Source organism: Acomys russatus, chromosome 32 (assembly GCF_903995435.1).
Source record: "Acomys russatus chromosome 32, mAcoRus1.1, whole genome shotgun sequence".
Lineage (NCBI taxonomy): Eukaryota > Metazoa > Chordata > Mammalia > Rodentia > Muridae > Acomys > Acomys russatus.
The window spans coordinates 40,607,660-40,631,201 of record NC_067168.1 but is presented as its reverse complement, the minus strand read 5'-3'; the positions used below and the strand labels follow the sequence as shown (position 1 = coordinate 40,631,201).

General features: G+C 47.1%; 1 protein-coding gene across 5 annotated transcripts in view; it reads right to left on the bottom strand.

Annotated features, from left to right (window-relative positions):
• Osbpl10 (oxysterol binding protein like 10) overlaps positions 1–23,542 on the bottom strand; it is a 237,752-nt gene that overhangs the window by 92,956 nt on the left and 121,254 nt on the right. For 4 of the 5 annotated variants that reach the window (XM_051140140.1, XM_051140145.1, XM_051140143.1 and 1 more), the window contains one exon: positions 21,994–22,185. The exons of the other annotated variant lie outside the window; for it this stretch is intronic. In XM_051140140.1, the coding sequence (XP_050996097.1) occupies positions 21,994–22,185 (192 nt within the window). The remainder of the gene's footprint in view (positions 1–21,993; positions 22,186–23,542) is intronic. 5 annotated transcript variants of the gene reach the window in all.

Genomic DNA, 23,542 nt, shown 5'->3' with positions numbered 1-23,542 from the left:
CGGTTCCATTAACTAGGAAGCAAGAATTCAAACATAGGAGCCTATGACATTCTCATTCAAACCACCATGGCTTCTTAGAGCCTCTTTGTGGAAACTCTAACTCTGCCACACATTACCTGGCCTTGGCCTTCCATGATCCCCTAAGTCTTGCATTTTTCATGACCTCAAAACTGGCATCGCATGAAGGATACTGCCAAGCCCTGCTACCAGTCCCCAACCACAGCTGCCTCAGCTTCTAGAGAAACACTTCCCAAGGCAGTTGCTTTTGAGGGACAGAGAACCCCTTCGGCTTAAGCTTTCTTCCTTTAAAAGAATTGAAAATTGTTTAGGAATTGGAATACACATGGTGGGCCATTTATAAAAGTGCACTAATAATGATTGAGGTGTTTTATATACCCAAACCCCAGCAGGTGTGACTGGAAACTGGAGAAGAAGAAGGGGAGAGAGAGCAAAGGGCAGATGCTCCACAAAGAAGTTGCCCAGGCTACCCTGTAATGTTCAAGGAGAGCCAGTGGCCATGAAGGCTCACTGTCAGGCCATGGCCCTGTCAGGTGTCATGCTCTGAGACTGTGGTCCCAGGGATGCAGCCAGTTGCCTTAGCAACATTGTCTCTATCCAAGGTGACAAATTACCCTGCTGTCTGACAAATTCAGTTCAGTTCTTAAACAACCAGTGTCCTGGAAATAATCTGAGCAAGTGGCTAGCTGGAGGGTACATCAGTCAGTATGCTATCCTAAAATCCACAGCTGGGGAAAAGGCTAAAGACTGGGGCTGGCCAGGGTGAGGGGCATGTACAAGAGAGCTAAAATATGCAAAACTTCAATCAGAAGCAGAGAGACAGACAGAGAGACAGAGAAAGACAGAGAGTAACAGAAGACAGAGATTACTTAGAAGGTATAAATACATGCTGTTCTTGCAAGGACCAGAGTTCAGCACTCGGTCTGGACAGCTCACAGTTGCATGTAACTCCAACTCCAGGCATGTATCATGTCTTCCTCACTCTATGGGCACCTGCACTCACATGCAGAAACCCACAGTCACACACGCAAATACCCATACCTGCAAACAATCCAAATAAACCACTTTCACAAGAGACACTTAAAAGTTCCACCCACTTTCCACCCTAACCCCCACTCCCACTTCAGCAAAAGCTCCCATTGCTCTACACTGCTCTTGCTTGACTTTCAGACCTCTATATTCATTAAGTTGGACTGCCCTGCCTCACTGGTAGGATCTCCATTTCTAGGTGTGTGCTGTTTCACTTTCCACTGTAGCTGAGACCCTGTGGTCCCCTCAGAATAGCATCAAGCCCACAATCCTACCTATCAAAGGAGCAAACTAATCTCTCTCCTGGATTCTGAAAATTTATTAATCAAACAATACAGATAAAATATCAGCACAGGGCTGGTAAGATGGCTCAGCAGCTAAGAGCACTGGGAATTCTTCAAGAGGACCTAGGGATGGTTCCTAGCACCCATGTGGTACCTTACAACTGTCTGTAACTCCAGTTCCAGGGGATCTGACACCTAGTTCAGGCTTCCATGGGAACAGACAGGCACATGCAGGCAAAACATTCATACACATAAAATAAAATGTTAAAGTTTAAATCAGTGCACATGCACTCACTCACAGCTGTGGACTCCATGCCTCACAGGGAAACAGAGCTAAAACACAAGTCATTGCAACCGCTGCTGAGAACATTGCTATTGCACAGAATTATCTCGAAGGTTAGGGTGGTGGCCACATCTGAAATCCCAGATCTTGGGAGGCAGAAGCAAGAGGATCAGAAGTAAGGCCAGCATGAGCAGGACGGGCAACTGGGTGAGAGCACTTGCTACGAAAGCCTAGTGGCCTGAGTTTTGTCCCTGGAACCCAGAATGAAGGGCAAACTGTCTCCTAATAGGTGTCCTCTGACCTCCACATGAGGAAGTTATTTTTATAAACCTGTGTTTGTTTCTCTTAGTTTCTCTCTTAACTAGGCTATCACAAAACTAATTGAGACTTTTATATTTGATAATAAGCTTCACAACACAATCTTTAGAAGTTTAAGTCTATTCTTAGCCTGTGGGAAAGACTGTAAGCTTTGTCACAGATAAAAACAGTCTTGGTGGGCTTTACCCTTAGACACATCATGGATATGCCCTTGGATTAACCTTGAGATAGACTAGGTGGAGCCACAGATAAAAACAGTCTTGGTGGGCTTTACCCTTGGACACATCATGGATACGCCCTTAGATTAACCTTGAGATAGACTAGGTGGAGCCATCCTGGGCCTAAAATTTAAAAAACGGACCTGGAGACTCCACCTAGACTATTGTTTTTCTAATCGACCCTCAATGGGAAAAGGAGACCGCCCTTTGCACTTCGTGAGGCAGACAGGCAAAGAGAAAAAACAACCACAGGTTCAGACCCGGCTTGAGCGCACGCACGTGGATCAACAAACAGGCCAAACCAGCACACAGGCCAGAGACACCTAGGGACCGGTCCCGTGGAATGGATACCAGAAGGTTCACTCTTTTTTCCCTTTAACCTTTTTTTCCCTCTTGTGTGCACATTAATCACTACAGTTATTAGAAGAAATCTGGTATAAAACAAAGAGAAGCAAAATGATTCCCCTTTGTAACAGGTAGGCCTGCACATCTGGAAAGTTGAGAGAAACAATACCAAACAATAATAATAATATTTTGGATCTAGGGAAATAAACAACCCACAGAAACTAACAGTCTCTGTATTTACAAGTTAACCACATGGAAAGTACCATGGCAGGACAGCAAGAGGGCTCAGTGGTTAGAGTGCTAAAAAGCCTGATGACCTGCGCTCCATCCCCAGGCCTCACATGGTAAAAAGAGAGAATTAACTCCTGCAAGCTGTCCTCTCACCTCCACACAGCCCACATCCATCCCCCCTAACAAAAGCCAATAGATAAATTCAATGGAAGCCCCAACACAAACACATTTTTTTTTGAACATGTAGCCCAGTCTGGCCTCAAACTCACTCTGTACTCAATTCAGATCCTCCTGCCTCTACCTCCCAAGTGCTGAGATGACAGGTGTGAGCTACCAAGTCCAGCTCAGAGCATCTTCTAAAGCAACAAAGGGACAAAACCTTTAACAACTGAGAGGAACGTGGAGGGTCCATAAGCTTCCAGATGCTTCTAAGAGACACAAGGGAATATTGGGTAAGGGGTGCCTATCCAATTCCCTGTTCCTAGAAAGCCTGTGCCTTAGACCTCAATTCCTAAGCAACACATAAAATCAATACAGTCCCAGTAAGAGTGGCAGCCATGGTCTAAGAACTAAACAGGATGAGGGTTAAGTTTCTGTGGAGAAAAACAACTTCCCAAAGGCCAAGGAGAAGACTCAGAGGGGAAGATACATGGCAGGCAAGGGCAAGGACCCGAGCTCAAATCCCCAGCTGCCAGCTGAAAAGTTGAAGGCAGCAGTGTGTGTCCATGTCTACCACCCTCGGGCTCCTACGGTGAAACACAAAGGGTACCCAGGAGTTTCTCCAGAAGCACAGGCAGCCAGCCTGCTGTGCACAGCAGCAGACAAGGGACCCAGGCTCAATCAGGGCAGAAAGCAGGCCCAACACCCAAGGTTGCCCTCTGACCTCCACATGCTAGTGTGGACATGAGTATGCGGGCATACACACCCACACTGTCTCTCACAGAAACACTCAAAAATGGTGGACAAAGTCTGGCAGAGGTCAGTAAGGTACGCTGGCCGTACAGTATGATCACATGAGCTAAAATGGCGACATGTTGATATATTAGCATGGCAGAGCAGGCTGTGAAGTGCTGCGCCCCAGAGCAGAGCTGCTGGGATTCCACGGAGACTTTACAGTGACGGAGACTAACAGGGGGTTTTAGGTCACTGGGCATGCCTTTCAAAGGGACTGTCGGATTCAGTTCCGCTCTCTTCCTCTCTCTTTCACATATGGGCCATCAGCTAATCTCCTTATATGATGTGCTGCCCCACATGGCTGGAACCTCAAATCCCTGGGTGAGCCTGAGCAAAACTGACACTCCCCAAACTGTGGGTTCCAAATGAGACTTTTCTTGTTTAAAGCTTTTATCTTGGGTATTTATCACCAAATAAGAAGATGATTAATTCAATGGTGGTGTTGGGGGTGGGAATATGAGCTATGCAATAAACAGCAACGGAAAGCAAGCAAAGAGAATGCAGATGGATAACATTTTCAGAAGATTTACTTTTTATTTGTATGAGTGCATTGTGCAGTTTGCTAGGAGGCCAGAAGAGGGCGCTGGACCTCCCGGTGACAGGTGACTGTAAGGTGTAGGCCCTGGAAACCTGGGTCCTCTGTAAGAGCAGTGAACACTCAACCATCCAGCTGCTACCTCGCCAACCACAGCGATGTCCTTCTAACATCTTATACCAGGTCATTTCTACAGCAAACAAAAACTAGACAAGAATAAACCCACAGTGATCAAAGTACCCTAGACCAGTTTGGGCACGATTATAAAAATTCACTAAGACTGAGATGAAGGTGTAGTGCAATGGTAGGTGGTGTGTAAGCTTGCCACATTTGAGGCTCAGTATTTGATCCCCAACACACACACACACACACACACACACACACACACACACACACACACACACACACACACACACACACACACACAGACACACACACACAGACACACACACACAGACACACACACACAGACACACACACAGACACACACACAGACACACACACACAGACACACACACAGACACACACACACACTTTACTGGAACCGTGAACTTGACTGAGTTTTCCAGTATGTGATACATCAATAAAGCTGTTTAAATAGGCAACCGTAGAAACCTTTGAAAGAAGGGTGGTGTCTTTTTACAAGTGTAATACCAGAGCGAGGCTGGGTGGAAGACTCAATTGGTAAGATGCTTTCTGTGAAATCACGAGGCCCGGATTCGGGATCCCTGGGCCCACATAAAAAGTCAGACACGGTAGCACATGTGGTAGCACATGCTGCAATCCCAGTGCTGGGCATCAGGGACAGAGACGCAGACACGCAGACCATAGCAGCTCAGTAATCAGACAGACTACCTGAATCAGTGAGCCCCAGGAAGAGACCCCAACTCAAAACATGAGGTGAGAGGGACTGAGAAAGACACTCAACACAGACCTCCATCCTCTACACACACACACAAGTAAACACATGCATACAAGTACACACACACACACACACACACACACACACACACACACACACACACACACCATAAAAGTAAAAAAATATCCCAAAGTGGCAAAAAACTTCTATAGACATTTTAAATCTCTAAAGATTGGCAAAATTGACTATGTAAAAAATTTTAAATTTCACTTAAAAAGATACCCTGTATCAAAGGACAACCGGCAACTGAGGGAAAATGAGCAACTGTAATATGAAGAACGAACTACAAAACAAAACAACAACAACAAAAAACCCTAGGCTTCCGTAGGAAGAGAATTTGCCAGGTGGGGTGGGACAGTTTTCAGAAAAGGGTAATATGCCAGCTGCCCCCGACAACATAAATAACGGCCTCATCTAAAGTTGGTCCGTGCTTGCCTAACATCCTTGAAGCCCTGGGTTCAAATCCATAACGCATAAACCAGGCATGGTGGTACACACCAGAAGCCAGGAGGTACAGGCAGGAAAATGAGAAGTCCAAGATCACCCTCAGCTAAAGGATGAGTCAGAAGCCGGCCTAGCGAGGCAGGAGACCTGTTTCTCTCTCTCTCTCTCTCACATACATACATACATACATTTAAATATAAGGGAGTGAGTTCCAAGGCAGTGAGAAACCCTGCCCTCCCCACCTAAAAAAGATGAGGTTGACAGCATCTGAGAAATGAAGTCTTTTGACTTTCATATACATGTGAACACACGCGCACACACACGTGTGCACACACATGGACACTTATGCACACATGTACCTACGTGGGGCAAGAACAGGTGCACACACAACATACATAAATACATGGGCACACAGAAGCAAGCACATGCTGATACAACAAAGAGCATGTGAGAAGTTGCCATAGCTTCTGCCATGGTCCCACCCAGAAGCTGGGATACAGCCGTGACAGGGACCCTCATAATACCATCCATGAGCTGGGGGTCCCTGAGGCTAGTCTCGTGTGTGTTTTGCAACAAGTAAGAAGTCTAATTTATTGATAGTAATAGGTAACACTTCAGTTACCTCTCTGCAGGGAAAAAACAAAAACAAACCTCCCAAACCCCCATCATACTTGGGCAGATGATTATAACAGATAAGAATAGATAAGTCTGTTCCTGGTGCATCTCCAGGGCTGCAGGGCCCTCCCTCCACACCTAAGCTCTGGCTCTCAAGGGTCCATTAGTGTATTCCGAGCCAGAACTCCACACAACTGTGACACCTCACAGCTTAGTCTATCCGTTCTTTTTAGAACCTCAGAAGGAAGATCCGTGTAATTACAGTGTTAGTGCTGTGATTCATTGACCCCAATGTTGGCAAACTCTATGGAACACGCTCTTGCCCTAGTGCGATAATTTCTCTATCAGTAAGAAATCTACACCTCATCTTCTCATCTCACGGGTGTTAAGTGGACGGCTACTTATCCCCAGGTATGCAGCAATGATTATACAACAGCCAAAAGGAAAGAAAGAAATCACTGCCCCAATAGCATGTCAGAGGGACAATTACTGTGTTAGAAAAATGGGCGCAGAAATGAGGCAACTTCTATTTTTCTTCCAAAATACCGAGAAGGTATTTTTTGCTTACTTGTCTGACTCAGCCTTTATCCCTACAAATCAACCAGTATAAATCATATTCCCTGTTTTATATTAGAATCACAGCAAACAATAAATTTTAAAAAAATACAAGCGCTGGGCATGCAGTTCAGTGGTGGCGCTTGTGTAGTTTGCATCAGGGCATGAGGTTGATTCCAGCCTGACAGGGAGGAAGAGGAAGAGAAGGAAGGAGAAGGAGAGGGAAGGTGCAGGGAGAGGGAAGGCGCAGAAAGAGGAAAAGGAAGGAGGGTGGGAGAAGAGAAAGAGGAAGAAGAGGAGAAAGAAGAAACTGAAAACATGGGAGTGCATCTTTGCAGACTCTGTAAACCCAGCGCTCCTATAGTGAGACAGGAAACCGAGACAAGAGAATCACTTAGAAGCTCACTGGCCAGCCTGGGGTATACGACATGGCTGCAACAAGACAGAAGAAGAGAACTGACTCCTGAAAGTTGTCCTCTGACCCCGACTCAAGTATTGTGGCACAAGCACACCCGAACTCACACCACACATTAAACAAATATTAAAAGGCTATGTTATTGCACTAGATAGCACAACAGAAATGAAAGCGAGGGGCTGGACAGATGGCTCAGTGGTTAAGGGCACCAAACTGCTCTTTCCGAGAACCTGAGTTCGATTCCACCCACACAGTTGTTCACAACCATCTGTAACTCCAGTTCTAAGGGATCTGATGCTCTCCCTAGGACCTCTGCAGGCACCAGGCATGTGCACAGTATACAGAGGACATACATACAGGCAAATGCCCATACACACAAACAATAATGAAATAAAATTTTAATATAAGTAGCTACAGGGAAGAACGGGTCTCAAACGAAACCATACTGTCCTCCTCATTGTGTTCTGAGTCAAACGGCAATGCATCTTTGAGCTGGCCATCAGGCCTCGTGCCTTCATCTCATAGGTGGGGACAAGGGCCAAATGGCTTTCCCAAGCATCACACCGTAACCCATGGGCTCAGAAGACAGACCCAACCCCTCACACAGGCCCACCAGCATCACAGGCTGCACAAGTTATTCACTTATCTGCTGCACAGGCAATGTCTGTTTTGCTCTTCATACAATGGCGTATGGAATAAAGTATCCCATGTGAGTCAATGGCTAACACCAACTACAACTTGGAAATTACATGTAAATAATGTGTCTGACCAGTGCTGTATGTATCCTAACATGCTTTTAACATTTGAGATGACCTTGCCATCTATAAAGTTCACGCATGAGAAACACATAATCACAGTTACCAAATACATATATGAGATAGTTCAGTCAGTAAAATGCCTGACACACAAGCTTGAGGACCTCAGTATCCTCTTAAAAAGTCAGATGTGGCAGCTCACATCTGTTATCCTGCTCTGGGAAGGCGGAGACAGGCAGATGCCTGAAGCTCAGCACAGGCAAATCAGTGACCTTCAGGGAAAGTGAGAGCTCATGTGCCAAAAAGCAAAGTACATCCCAGCACTCAGGGAGGCAGAGGCAGGCGGATCGCTGTGAGTTCAAAGCCAGCCTGGTCTACAAAACGAGTCCAGGACAGCCAAGGCTACACAGAGAAACCCTGTACCGGAAAAAAAAAAAAAAAAAAGTAAAGTACAGAGTAATAGAGGAAGACACCCAATATTGACCTCTGGCCTCCATGCACATGTGCACACTCTCACACAAAACACACACATTCACACAACCACAGACATGCACATACATACACTCACATACTCACACACATGCTCAGACACACACACAGAAACATAGACACATACATACATATATACATACATAAACACGCTCACACATACACATGCTCAGGTGGCACACACACACAAGTCCAACAACATTTAAGTCTGATTTTGTGTGTGGTAAATATCCATCCACAGCTGTCCTTGGCCACCTGCCATCTGAACCTTGGGCAGATGTGCCTGAAAAGGAAGGCCAGCAGGGAGAGACAAGGAACAAGACCACACTGCTTTGTGTGCTCCAAGCTGAGAAATCACTGCAGACTCTAAGCTGCTGCTTTTGTTCCCCTGGGGAACACTTCTTGGAATCCTGGGCAGCCACGGAAGAAATCTGAAGTCACCTCATGATCTCTGTGGGAGGCCTGAGACTATGGGAAGGCCAGTGCCAGTTGTACCTGGCCCAGAAGCCCCAAACATCCTGGAGTAGAGAAAGGGCTCTGGTCAGTGGTGTGTGTGTGTGTGTGTGTGTGTGTGTGTGTGTGCGCACATATGCACACACCATCATAGGTAGGCAGGTACAAGTATGTATACTCATGTAAAGGCTTGAGATAACCTTGGCTGTCTCATGTGAAGGCTTTGGGACAACTCAGGTGCCACCCACCTTATTTTGAGACAGTGTCTCTTACTAGCCAGGAGCTCTCCAATTAGGCTACTCTGGCTAGTCTGAGAGCCCCAGTGATATGTCCCATTCCATCTCCTTGTTTCTGGGGCTATACCACCTAGCTTTCTTTCTTTCTTTCTTTTTAATAATGTGGGTTCCAGGATTTGAACTCATGTCCTCCTGCTTGCCTGTAAACACTTTACTGACTGAGCCCTCATCTTCTGAGCCTGAGTTCACAGGGCTTTCCTATCCGCAACAGCCCTTCAGGCCAGCTTAGGATACTCAACTCTACCATAAAAGCGGAAACAACGGATGCTGCCCCTTAAAGAGAGTGGACTACAGAAACACAGCCGCGAGCCACAAAGACTGGTCCCAGGTTCTGGCCAGTTAGCAGACAGGTGGCTAGTTAGGGCAACAATCGCATTTAACCTGCTGAAACCTCATGATGCCCGGCATCTAATGGGAGGCGGGAGAAGGGAACTGCCAATATTCCACTCTGCAGAAGCAAAGCGAGAAAAATGGGGCTTAATGAAAAACCATCAGTGGCATATGTTAGGACACTAGCGAACGCTCTTCCAGATCTCCCGAAACACAAAGCTGAAACGCAGCCAGGGAGAGGGGCTCACACGCCTGGCCAGCTTCTGTCAGGGCCCGTGTGTTGGCATGCAGCCCGTTTTATAGTCTCAAGGCCTCAGAGCACTTGTGTGAAAATAGCAAACCGGCCTTCTATATCACAGACTTTAACAGAAAATAACCCGGCACTTAGCTTCCTACGAAGCAGCCAGGAATGAAACTCATTGAAAGGTGTGAGAACCCTGAAGGTTCCTGAGCAGAGGCAAGGTCGGCAGACACACAGCCATGCCCCAACCACAAGGGGGCGCAGCGTGAAAGGCACAGATCCAATATATCCGGCCCACGCTGGGGTCACAATTGTACAGGTCCTGGTCACTTAGAAACAGCTGATCCACACAGTAGGCTCACCTGCAGCACGTTCCTCTTGCCCTTAACTATGGTGTAGCGCCACGTAGGTGTCGCATTGGTTTAAAGAGCTCCCTAGGAATGCCCAGCTCCTGAAGGGAAGTTTCATTCCGCGATACTCTGGAGACCAGCCTGAGTGAGGGTGCATGGCCACCTATGATGATCAGTAACTGTCAGGCGTCTCCAGCTTTCCAGGAGCAGCTCCAGAGGGCTTCAGGGGTATAATGGACCCCCAGACCTTGGCACAACCGACACCAAGAAGGAAGCCTGCACATAGGCAGAAGAACAGAGGCCTGATCCATCAAAGTCACAGCACCCGGGAAAGTGCCTAAAGGAGCTAAGCTTGCTTTCTGGCTTCTATAGCTCTGCTTCTAGCTACTGCTCTGGTTAACTGAAGTGTGCCAACTCAGGGAATTTTTTTTTTGTGTGTTTAACAGCTCACCCTGTGCCCAGATAGGTAGTCACTGTCTCATTTTCTCTGCCTGTTACGATAAGATACCCTGACCATGTCAAATTAAAGGAGGAAAGATTTGTCCTGTCCCAAAGTTCAAGGTGCACTCCTCCGTGGTGGGAAGTCAGGGCTGCAGGTCCCGTCACATACATAGTCAAGAGGCAGAGAGGAGCTCATGCATACGGCTGCTCAACTCTCCTCCATCCTCTACAGTCCAGGATCCCAGCCAGGGGTCACTAGCGCCACCCACGGTGGGGAGGACTGTCCACGTCTACCAACACAGTCAAGATAATCCCCAGGGGTATGCCCAGAGACTCACATCCCAAGTGATTCTAGATACACTGACAATTAACATAGTCGACATAATTGTGGATTTTCCTATGAGGGTGTGTTTGTGCTGGAGAAAGTTAAAATATAAACTGTTTCATACGAAAAGAGCAGGTGGCCCTTCATGCGATGAGTGGGACTCATCAATCCACTCAGGCAGAAATGGAACAAGACTGACCACCTCCGAGGAAGGCAGGCAGTTTTCCAACACATACTTTCAAGCCTCCTCCCCAGGGCTCCAGCCTCCAACTCAGCTGTTTTGTTCTCAACGGCCTTCATAACCATGGAAACCAGTTCCTCAAATCAATCACTCAACTTGACACCCTACCCCACCCAAACTGTAATATTCTGGAAAAAAAATCTAAAAAAACCACTCTAACAACCAACGTTCCTTTGTCACCTCTAGGATCCCACCAGCTTAGGATTTGGATTCTGCGGTGGTTTGGATGAGAACGGCCCTCACAGACTCTTCAGTTGGTGGAACTGTTTGGGAAGGATTAGGAGGCGTGGCCATGCTGGAGGAGGTCTGTGCCTGGGAATGGACTTTAGGTTCCAAAAAGCCCACACCATCCCCAGTTAGTACTCTTTGCTGCATGCCTGCGGATCAAGATATAAGCTCTCAGCCACTGCCCCGGTATCATGCCTGCCTGTCATTATGATGTTCATGGACCGTCCATCCTGCCTGCCCTCTCAGGGGTAGCACAAGAATCCCTCCATCCCAAGACAGCAACTGACACACCTGGGACCCACTCTGTCCCACCCTAAACCAGCCACCTCACCCTCCTTCATCAAGGGGGGAAACTGCTGGACACTTCTCCCTGAGCCAAGAAAAGACCTGATGTGACTCCCCCCAAAGGCTGGACCTGGGGTTGCCCCATTCCTATCCCACACCATGCTCAGGTGGCCAGCTCATGGGAGGGAATCCATCGTCCTCCTGGGAAGATGACACGCACCAGGAGTCATGTGGGAGTGAGGGATCATAAGCCGAGAGTCTCAACTAATATCTCTGTGGCGCTCGGACAGCCAAGGTCCTAGGAGCTGTTGCCTTCCCAGTGTCCCATTCAGCGTGTGGCACCTGGGTGTGGCTACCACATAGGCTATGGGATCAAGTTCCTTGGGCCATGATCACCTATTCACACAAGTGTTTCTCTTCTACCTCATCAAACATGACTCTAAGGCTAGAGAGATGGCTCAGAAGTTAAGAGCACTGACTGCTCTTCCAGGGGTCCTGATTTCAATTCCCAGCAACCCACATGGTGGCTCACAACCATCTATAATGTAATCTGATGCCCTCTTCTGGCCTGCAGATGTACATGCAGGCAGAGCACTGTATACATAATAATACATATACATAAAACAGAGCACTGTTCACATAATAATAAATAAATAAAACTTAAAAAAACACAACTCTAGGTGTTAATATGAGGTAGTCCGTAGGTGTGACTCAAGTCTCCTATTAGTGACTTTTCTCACAGCTCCGACAAAAATACCTGAGAGAATCAGTTTAAGGAAGGAAAGTTCCTTTGGCTCATAGGCCATCGAAGTGGGGAGGCACGGCAGCAGGAACAGATCAGCTGCCACAGCATCCTCAGGTAAGCAGAGAACAAACAGGAAATGGGGCCAGGCTGTAAGGCACAGCGCCCACTTCCTCCAGCGAGGCTCCGCCTCCCAAAGCGGCGGGTCTCAGCCTTCTTAATGCTACAACCTTTTAATTACAGTTCCTTATGTTGTGGTGACCCCAACCATAAAATTTTTTTTGTTGCTACTTCATAACTAATTGGCTACTGTTATGAATCATAATGTAAATTTCTGTGTTTTCCGATGGTCTTAGCTGACCCCGGTGAAAGGTTCTTTTGACCTTCAAAAGGTCATGACCCACATGTTGAGAACCGGAATCCTAGAGGTTCCACAACCTTGAAACAGTACCATTCATTAGTGGGGCGGGGGGGGGGGGGAAGGGGGGAGACAAGAATTCAAAACCACGAGCCCATGGGGGGCATTTTATTTTCAAACTATAAAAGTCCCTGCACTTTCTCCCCTTGTTGACTTATTTTATTTGTGGACAGGGTCTCACTATGTAGTGCGAGAGGGCCTCAAACTCAGCAGCCTCCTGTTTCTGCCTTCTGGGTGCTGGGATTACAGGTGTGTCACCAAGCCAAGGACTAGGCTGCCTCTCCAGAGAACAGTGCCTGAGATGAGCTTCCTGTCCCCCGAGCTTTCGATCCTGTTAGCATCTGGCTCTCCTGGAGTCCACGACTGCCTCCCTCACGGCTCCTTCTTCTTTATTATAACCCACCAGCAGCTCAGTTTAAACAACAGGTGTACTCTCAGGAGGGGACACCAGCACAGGCCACCTAGTGAGACCCAGTGTGACCAAAAACAGGCCTCCTCTTTCCGCTGACCCACCCACATCAGAGGAGTCCTCTCCAGATCACAACGGGGTCCAAAGCTTACAAGAACTGCAGCTCCTCCTGTGGGCAGGACAGCCATGCCTTTTCTCTCTGGGGCCACCTGGCTTAATCACCTTTAAGAAGTGGCTTCCCGTCCTGTCCTGTCCCCCCCTCAGGGGTGTCACATGAAACTTGCTGGGTTTTAGAAGCCTTCTTTCTGTTTCTCTGACTTTTCAGCCACGCTACCACTTCCCCCACAATGTCTGACACCTTTCTGCTCTCTCCTAGGAATAGTCTAGTCTGCCTTTTCCTGACTCTCATCCACACCTCATCGGAAGACAGTTCTCATCTCCCATCTTATGCTGAAAGTCCTTGTAATGTTTTTTTTTTTCTTTTTTTATATACATATTTATTTATTTTGGGCAGAGGAGGCATGCCACAGAACACCTGTGAAAGTCGGAGGACAACTTGCAGGTGTCGGATCTCTTTTTCTACCATGTGAGTGAATTCTAGGGATCGAACTCAGCCACCAGGCTTGCTGGCAAGTGTGGTCACCCACTGAGCCGTCGCACTGGCCTATAATTTCGAGACGGCAAATCACTACCCAAAATACATGTTACAGGGCGGGGGGGGGGGGGAGCTGTCAGGGCGCTTGTGTATCAATGCACAAAGCCCCGAGTTTCACCTCTAGCACCACGTAAACCAGGCATAATGGCACACGCCCGTATTCCCAGCACTCAGAAGATGGAATCAAGAGATCAAAAGTTCAAGACCATCCTCAGCTAACACTGCCAAGCTTGGGGCCAGCCTGAGCTACATGAGGCCCCCATCTCAAAAGCTAAGACAGAATAAACAAAATTACAAAATCCCCGCTACAGCTCCTTCCCTTCCTTTAACCCCCAAAGTGCACAGTTTTAACTCAGAGCGTGATTGAAGCTAGTCACTCTGCTCACAGAGGGAAGACGTACATTCTGTACTAATTGTGGTTTCCCTGGTGACAGGATGGTCTGAAGTCCCTGCTGTCGGCACAGATCACTACCTTAAGATTAATCGCCTCATAAAATGTGTTAGCGTGATGGTTTCCAGCGGCTGCCTCTGCAGCAAAGGCTGCCCGTGAATCAGGGTTTCTCACCAGACATTTATTGTGTCCACGCCACCCAGGATCGACTCAAATCATCATGAAAGAAGACGAGCCTAGAAAACGGCCATCTGTAATGATGGCAACTTAATTAAGGGACTGTCCCTCAAGAGTAAACACGACATGGCCGTTACACAAAGAAACACATATGCTCACGGAATCAGAGCCACATAAACACGCTTCTCCATATAGTGTTCCCGTAAAAGGTTTATTGCGTAATATGTTAGATTACACAGCCCCAGTGTACTTTATCTGCCCAGGAATCAACAGCTGTCTGTCCGAGGGTGTAGATGTGGAAGCCAAATACAACTTAAAAGTTTGAGAGTACTTGAGAGATGACTCATGATTTAAGAGTGCTGGCTGCTCTTCCAGAGGACCCACATGGTGGCTCACAACTGTCTGTAACTACTGCTCTGGGGAATCCTTGGATACACACACACACACACACACACACACACACACACACACACACACACGTATGTGGCATACATCCATGCAAACACACAAACGCATAAATTAAAATAAAAATCAGTGTTTCAAAAGGCTAAGTCCTAGCTGCTGACCACTCATTGAGGGAAGCTACTTACCAAATGCACACAGATTCTTCACACTGTCTGCTTAACACTCAACATGACCTTCCTCAAAGTTATAGGATCCAAAATCTCCCCAGTAAACTCCAGTGTTTTCCTCAGCCTCAAACAACACAACTAAAAACAGGTGGTCTGTGGGTTAGACTACCGGCTTCCTCCCCTGGGGCCACCTGGCTTGCTTGGTTCACATGCCGCTGCTAACATGAACATATTTAGGGCTGAAGTTTGTTTTTTTCAGAAATCATCCAGCAAACCAGAATTTCATCAAAATTACACTGAACTTGTCTCAACTAAGTTTATACACACACACACACACACACACACACACACATATATACACACATGTTTAAGCCTGTTATAATTAACTAGATATATGACAGCCAAAATATGGGGAAATTTTTTCACATACGTGTTTGTCTGTCTGTGACTGTATTCCAAACTGTGTGTTTAACTGGCAGCCAGAAGAGGGCACCAGGTGTCCTCATCTATTGCACCCAACCCTTTTCCTTCCAGGCAGGGTCTCTCCCTGGGTTTTGGATTCACATTTTTCTTGGCTGAGCTGTAAGTCAGCAAGTTCCAGGTATCCTCCTGCCTCTGTGCCCTCAGAGTTGGAGTTACCGAGAAGCCTAACTTGTTACATGGGTGCTGCGATCCGAACTCTGGGCTTCACAATTGTACAGCAATACTCAACTGCTCAGCCATCTCTACACTCTTTCAACCTCGATTTTCAAACATTACAATGACAGGGCTGGAGAGGCGGCTCGGTGGTTAAGAGCACTGGCTGCTTTTGCAGAGGACTCAAGCTCAATGCCCAGCACATGGTGTCTCAATCATCTGTAAATCCAGTTCCAGGGCAATTAAGACCATGGGCAGGTGGTACACATATACATACACACACATACACACACACACACACACACACACACACACACATTACATATGTATAGGCAAAACATATACACATTAAATAAATAAATTTTTTTTAAAAGACAGTGAATATCGCATGGTCCTGTGATCGCAAGCTTACATAACCAAGGAACGGCATTAGAGTAGTTTGGGAGATTCGTTAAGAGTCTACTTATCGGACCTCCAGGTAACATGCAGAGGTTCACACCAATGTCCCTTCTCCCCTAGTCACACATTCACGTGACTAAATACTCACCAGTGTAGCCAGTCAGACAAGACTTGATAATCCTAGCACCATCACCAAGGTTCTCCTCTCAGAGCTGATCTGGTTACCTGGGCAACCCCTTGGGGCCTCCACTTTCCATTGTCAGAGAGTTCTACCAGCTACAGGGGGGCCTCGTGGGCAAATCTGGTAAGCCAGCAGGCCCAGTTACCGCACTGTGCCCAAAACACACCAGAAATAAGACTCAGCCTTCGACAGAAAAACAGAACACTGGAATGTGATGGTACACAGCTGTAATCCTATCACTAGGGAGAAAGAGGCAGGAGGATTGCTGTGAGCTTATGGCCAGCCTAGTTGACTTAGGGAGCACTCAATAAGCTATAGCTACATAGCAAGGCAGAGTCACTGCCAACCCAAAAATGTGTGTGTGTGTGTGTGTGCTATATTCTATACATGTCCGTATTATTAGTATTTACATTATTAATGAAATAGTTTGCCTTGTTTTATTCTGTCTTCTTATTTCTTAGTACATGTAGATGGATGCTATAGCATTTGTGTGAGGCCATAAAACAGGAGTCAGATCAAAAGGCAGAGCTATTGGGATTGCCAAAATTCCATTTTTAGACTTTAGATTGCAAGTCCAGTCCAGAATTCTAGGAACCATTTTAAGCAACATATGCAGGTCAGTAAGACAGCCACAGGGTACAACAGACACATAAAACTCTGTACACTGACTTTTCTGACCTAATCCACACATTTATGTCCATGTAGTAAAATTAGCATGGCTTTGATCTTAGACTGCTATATAGTAATTCAGTATCTTATATTATTGTCTGGCCATTAGTATGTTTTCTTATGCATTTTACATTTATCTGTGTGCATCATTCTAACGTAATATATGGCCTTAAATTAGGAATAGGTCTTATCCTAATGAACTTTGCTTTTCTACGCCCCAACTCCATGGAAATATTTCACACAGAGTTCCTAGTTGGAAAGGGGAGTTATAGCTCCATGGAAAGACACAGTTTTATAGCTGGGGGAGGGCACTCACCCATGTGGGTACACCTGGAGGACAGAGGTTGGCATCCAGATGGCTTCCTCAATTGCCTCATCACCTTTGTTTCCAGCACGAGGTCTCTCGCTGACTCTGCAGCTCCTTGACGATAGACTGGCTGGCCAGTAAATGCCCCCTCCCCTACCCTGCACCACCAGGATCCACTTGTTTCTGTTCTCCAGAACCAAGACAAAAGCACATCATTGCACCTGGGTTCTGAAAATCAAACTCAGGTCGCCCTCGCAAGCACCTCACTCAGAGCTATCTCCCGTGCCCTTTTTAAACATACACCTCCACACTGCTTGGCGTGATATGCCGCCAACCCACTGTCCCAACCCACGGGGGTTCTGAACGCTTCCTTAGTCGGAACGCAGTTCGAGAACGGAGTGCTTGTGAGAAAACGCCAAGAAAACAAGACGGAGTCTTGAGATCTCAGTTGCTTCAAAACACAAAATTATTCTTGGAGTCTGCTTTCGAGCTGCTCCAGTGTGCACGTAAGAGGGCATTTGCTCCAGCTGTTGTTATCCGTGCTTCTATGGGGAAACATGCTTTTGCCACATGAGGCTGAACGCCTTACTCATGTGACACTTCTAACCCTCAGAGGACAAACTGCCTGATGCTCTGAATAAAGTTGGCGACTGCATGAGACTTTAGTCCCCTTATTTTTAGGCCCTGCTCTCGCAGGTTCACACCACCAACAAGAAAAGTAAGCACGTCCTCAGGAAAGTCATCTTTTCATTTCTCAAACTGCTGCTGAAAACACATCTGTCCCTTATGGCAACATCATATCTTGAATCTCCTCCCCTGCCCCCCCCCCCCCCCCCCCGCCCACTCATCTCTCCTAACACCATCCTGTGGGGACGCTGGGCTGTGACCTCTGGTATTTCAATTCTAAAGTATAAACTTTAGATTATTACCACTTAATCTTTTAAACTACCCCATTATTTTCACCATCACTGTGACATTCCATTTAATATTTATTCCATTGCCTTTGACTGGGTTATTTTTCTCTTATTCCTCTGGTATTCGGGCACATCTGTCTTTTGTATGACCATTTTTTCCCCCATTGCTTCAGTGGTCAGAAGTTTATCTTCCCTATACAGCTGGGTTAAAATGCTATTCCATTTTCTCCTAGCTACATCTGAGATAAACTCAGTGTAATTTAAAAAGCAAAGACCTTTACAGTTGAGGATTAGTGAGTGAGATGTGCCTGGATAGTTTTCCAGGTGGATCTGATGGCATGGAAAAACAGCAGATGCTACAGAACGGCCTCCTCTCCAGTCAGGAGCAATGGTGACCCCGACTGCCAGGAACTGACGCTTTCAAACTGTCCTCCACGCCCTCAGGCTTTCTCAGCCGCCATAATTAGCATTTATACTTCAACAGTCTGTTGGTGGTGTTGGGTTTGCATTCTGAGACAGGGCCTCACGATGGGCCCTGGTGTGGCTGGTATTCATTATGTCCCTCCACTAGGAGCTCATGGCGGTCTTCCCAGTTCATCCTCCTGAAGGCTGGCCCTACAACCATAAGCTCCATCGCACTTAAAATTAATTTTGGGGGTGGGAAGAGCTAGCTTAGGGGTTAAGAGTGGCTCAAGTCCTCTGTTCTTCCAGATGACCTGGATTTGGCGTCCGAGCACCAACCCCTGTAACTTGCGATTCAGAGTAAATGCCCTCTTTTGGCATCAAATGCACAAGCGTGCACACACACACACACACACACACACACACACACACACACACACAGTTAAAGTATTTTCTGAATTAAATTTCTGGCAAAGCAAGGTCATCATGTGCAAAAGCAATGATCTAAGACGTGTACTGCCACCCAGGTTGTAAAAGCCAAACAGGAATGGCTATGGGAATAGTTCACCTGAAATGTAAATGGTGTTCCACTTATTCATTACTTATTTATCCATGTCCTTTACTTCTTTTTGATACAAAGCCCTCACTACGTTACTCAAGAGGGACCAGAATTCACTATCTGCATGCTTGGACCTCCCAAGTGCTAGGACTGCAGGCATGTGTCAAGGTTACAGTCTCAAAGGACTTGTAAAATGCTTTGCAATGCAGTCTACATGAAAATAAGGCAACAGTGTCATGCCCTGCAGGGTGTCGAATGAGAAATGTCTCTTAGAGGTTGTTCATGAGTTTAAACGTTTGGTCACCGTTGGGGGTACCAGGTGGGGGGGTGTTATAGAACCTTTAGATCTAGTGCTAGAGGAGGTGCATCACTGAGGATGCTTTGAGGGCTTAGAACCCCACCTCTCCCCCTTTCTCTACCCCTCCTCCTCTCTGTGTTTCTCTGTGTCGTCCTGTTCTAAAACTTGCTTCGTAGACCAGGCTGGCCTCAAACTCAGAGATCCATCTGCTTCTGTCTCCCCAGTGCTAGGATTAAAGGGGTACGCCACCAGTGTCTTCTCCTTCTTCTCTTTTCTCTCTTCTCTTCACTCCTCCCCCCTGCTCCATCTCTCTCTCTCTCTCTCTCTCTCTCTCTCTCTCTCTCTCTCTCTTTCTCTCTCTCTCCTGCCCACCCCCACACACACAGCACACACACACTCACACATATATAAAAAGTGGTCAGCTACCTTCCTGGTCCTGCCAACCCATGGCTTGACTTTCAGTCCATTATGGGTTCTAGCTCTATGAAACCCTAAACCAAAGTAAAATCTTCCATAATTTGCTTTGGTTGTAGTATTTTAATCACACACACACACACACACACACACACACACACACACACACACACACACGCACACACTAAAGCTGAAGAGAAATACAAACAGATTAAATGAAAATGTCAATTTTTAAAAAATCCTTAAAATCCAAACTGCTAAAGCCGTTCTAGCTTGTAGTGCAGAACCTTGGAGCAGCATACTGTTCTATTTGGTATAAATTTGTAGGTTTCCACTTTTTTCTGTGACAGTATATTGAAAAGGATCTATAAGAAAAATGAACAAATAAATGCACTATCCATTATATCAATGTAACAATACAATTAAGCTAAAAGCTTCTTTTGCCTACATATCAAGACAGTGAGCACTCTCTGAAAATTAAAATGAAATTCTAGGGGCTGGAAAGATCCCTCCACGGTTAAGAGCATTTGTTGCTCCTGTGGCTGACCAAGTACAATTCCCACCACCCACATGGCAGCTAATGATTGTCTCTCATTCCAGTTCAGGTGATCTGATGCCCTCTTCTGGCCTCCGTAGGCACTGCACACACATGGGGCACATACATACAGGTAAGCAAAACTCCCCCACACATAAATACAGCTCAAGTGTGTGTGTGTGTGTGTGTGTGTGTGTGTGTTGGTTTTTTGAGACAGGGTTTCTCTGTGTAGCCCTGGCTGTCCTGGACTCACTTTGTAGACCAGGCTGGTGTCAAACTCACAGTGATCCGCCTGCCTCTGCCTCCCAGAGTGCTGGGATTAAAGGCATGTACCACCTCACCTGGTTCTAAAATATTTTTAAAATAGAATTCCAACTCTGTACTTTACATTTTTTGAGCAATATGGGGATATATGCACATAAAACCCTTTTTGGGGGTGGGGTTTGAGACAGGGTTTCTCTGTGTAGCCTTGGCCATCCTGGACTCACTTTGTACACCAGGCTGGCCTCGAACTCACAGCGATCCGCCAGCCTCTGCCTCCCGAGTGCTGGGATTAAAGGCGTGCGCCACCACGCCCGGCTAAACCCTTTTTTTTTTTTTTAATAAGAAAGAAGTCTTTCCTATAAATATCCCGATACAGAAGATTTTGACCAGAATCAGACTGAGGCAGAACACTGCCTAGCTTCTGACGGTTACAAAGTAAAGCACTATATACATGCGTCGAATGTCTGCCTGCGGGGGCCCATCCTTCCACGAGACAAAGCAAGGGCTCAGGAGCCACAGCGAGGGGACAAGCAAGCTGGCCTGGATGGGAGTGAGCTGCAAAGCTGAGCTTCAGCACAAGTCAGGCAACCAGCGCCTACTCCACTCTCTTTAACTCAGTCAGCTGCCCTGGGGGCTGCTGGGAAGGGTGCCGTGAACACTAAGGATCCCGTGGCTCCCTGGGGTGGTGGTGCTGGGGGGGGGGGAGGGGCGTCTCACAAGAAGGATAAAACACTGCCTTGGTGCTGAGATGGCAGGTCAGTCGGTCAAGTGCCCGACTAGCAAACAGAAAGCTTCGAGTTCGATCCCCAGCACTGCATAAAACTGAGCATGGCCCCATATACCTACAATCCCAGCATTTCACAGCAGAGACAAGGAGATTAGACCAGAACTTCAAGGTCATCCTCAGCTAATATGATAAGTTGAGGCTAGCCCGGACGGCATGAAGCCTTGTCTCAAAAACGAAACCCAGCAAACTCTGGCGTCCGTTCCATCACATGGCTTCTAGGTGAACCTCATGACTCCTATAATGCAAGCAACGGCGGCTTTATTGTTTATTCCTTTCCAACAACCGTAGAGTGAGGTTCAAACCCACTTAGCTGAAGAGGGAGGCAGGAGCTTCCTAAAGAGAGCTAAATCAGCATCCAGACCATGGCTCCTGAGACTCAATCCTTCCCGTGATGCTTTGGGACTCCCCGCATGCGTCCCTGGTCTTAGCTCTGAGCAGGAGACTTTACCACAGGCTTGCGGCCTTTCCTTTCTGAGCAAGGATAGATTTGCCTAACCTCCGAAACTGCAACAACCGTAATTGTCTTCTCATGCCAGAAGAACAGCTGCAAGCAGTTGCCTGGGAGATTACTTCCGCTCTGTACAGGAAAGAAGAGTCACCAGGCCATGGCCACGCCCCCGACCCCCAGCGGGTGGGCATGTAACCTAGGCAGAGCAAGGCCTACCTCTCTGACTTCGTGGAGTTGGCCGGAATACTGACTCTTGGCTCTTCGGGCAGCTGCAGGCGACTTGTGATGTGTGACTGAGACAACACCGGGGGCGCCCGCACTGAGGTGTCTCTGGCTACAGGGAGACGCAGAACTGGGTGTTCCGTGGGGGAGCAAAGTGAGGCTTCGGCTGCGGGAGCCTGGCGTAGTCTAGAACAAGCAACAGGCATCAAAACTCAGCAAGTGGCCCAAAGAACGAGACTGTTGCCCTCACATGTGTGTGAGCTTTTGGATTTTCCCCCTGATCTGTTTAAAAGGATGCAGGCATCGGGGAGGTCTCACGGCACTGTGTCCGAAACTCACAAGGACCCACTTAAGAAAGATAAAGCCAAGGGGTGTTTTAGCCCACATTTTTAATCCCAGTCCTCAGGAGGCAGAGGCAGGAGGGTCTCTGTGAGTTCAAGGCCAGCCTGGTCTACACAGTGAGTTCCAGGATGGCCAGGGCTACACAGTGAAAACCTGTCACAACAAAAATAAATGAATGATATGGCCCTGAATTGTCCTCCTTAGATCTAATGTCTCCTGCCCTTCACTATGGCCATGAAGGGCCATCTCCCCAGTGCCAGGGATCAAGGTCTCTGCCTCTATACTCACCACTTCCTCTCCCTGGAACTTCCCCACCCCCCAGGGTGAAACACCACCACAGAACCTTCACAGGGAGCTTTTAAGGTTGTCTGGCCCGGCAGCGCCTCCCTGGCTCTCTCAGACTGTCCGCTTATCCGGCACTTAGCTCAGAGAGCCTCTCTGACTGGTCTTTAGTTCCCAAAGCCTGGCAGACACCAAGTATTGACTGTAAGTGCTAAATGTTTGTTTGCTATACGAATGATTGCGCTATGTTCTCCGCGCCATGTGTTAGCCAAGTGCTCACAGGCACCTTACAGAAGCCCGGGTTACTGACGTTAATGAACTTGCAGCCATCAGAAAACAAACCTGGATTCATCTGTCAGAGCAAAGACTCCAAACAGAGCAAAGAGGTTTGTTTAGAAGGAAGAAGAAAGAGGGGAAATGCCCATTACAGAAGAAGATGTATAGGCAAGGCCTTAACACTTTGAAATCCAAACGCTATGGGGAAAAATGCCTTGGTAAATCTGGCTACCTAAAAAGTGAAAACTTCAAGGGAACAGAGCAACCATAATTGCCATCTATAAAGCCAAGTGAAAAAACTAGGGGGAGGGGCTAGAGAGATAGCTCAGTGGTTTAGAGCACTGCCCTCTCTTCCAGAGGTCCTGAGTTCAATTCCCAGCAACCACATGGTGGCTCACAACTATCTATAATGTGACCTGATGCCCTCTTCGGCAGATAAAGCATATCATATACAATAAAATAAATCTAAAACAACAACAACAACAACAAAAACCACAAACAAAAAACTAGGGGGTGGAGGGAGAAGTAAAGCTGTAAATTTTTATTAAATGAGCCAAGATACAAAGAAGCAAGTTCACAAAACAGAAAAATAAATGACCCTTAAACTGTACCAAAAAAATTTGTCCCACCACACTCACAAAAA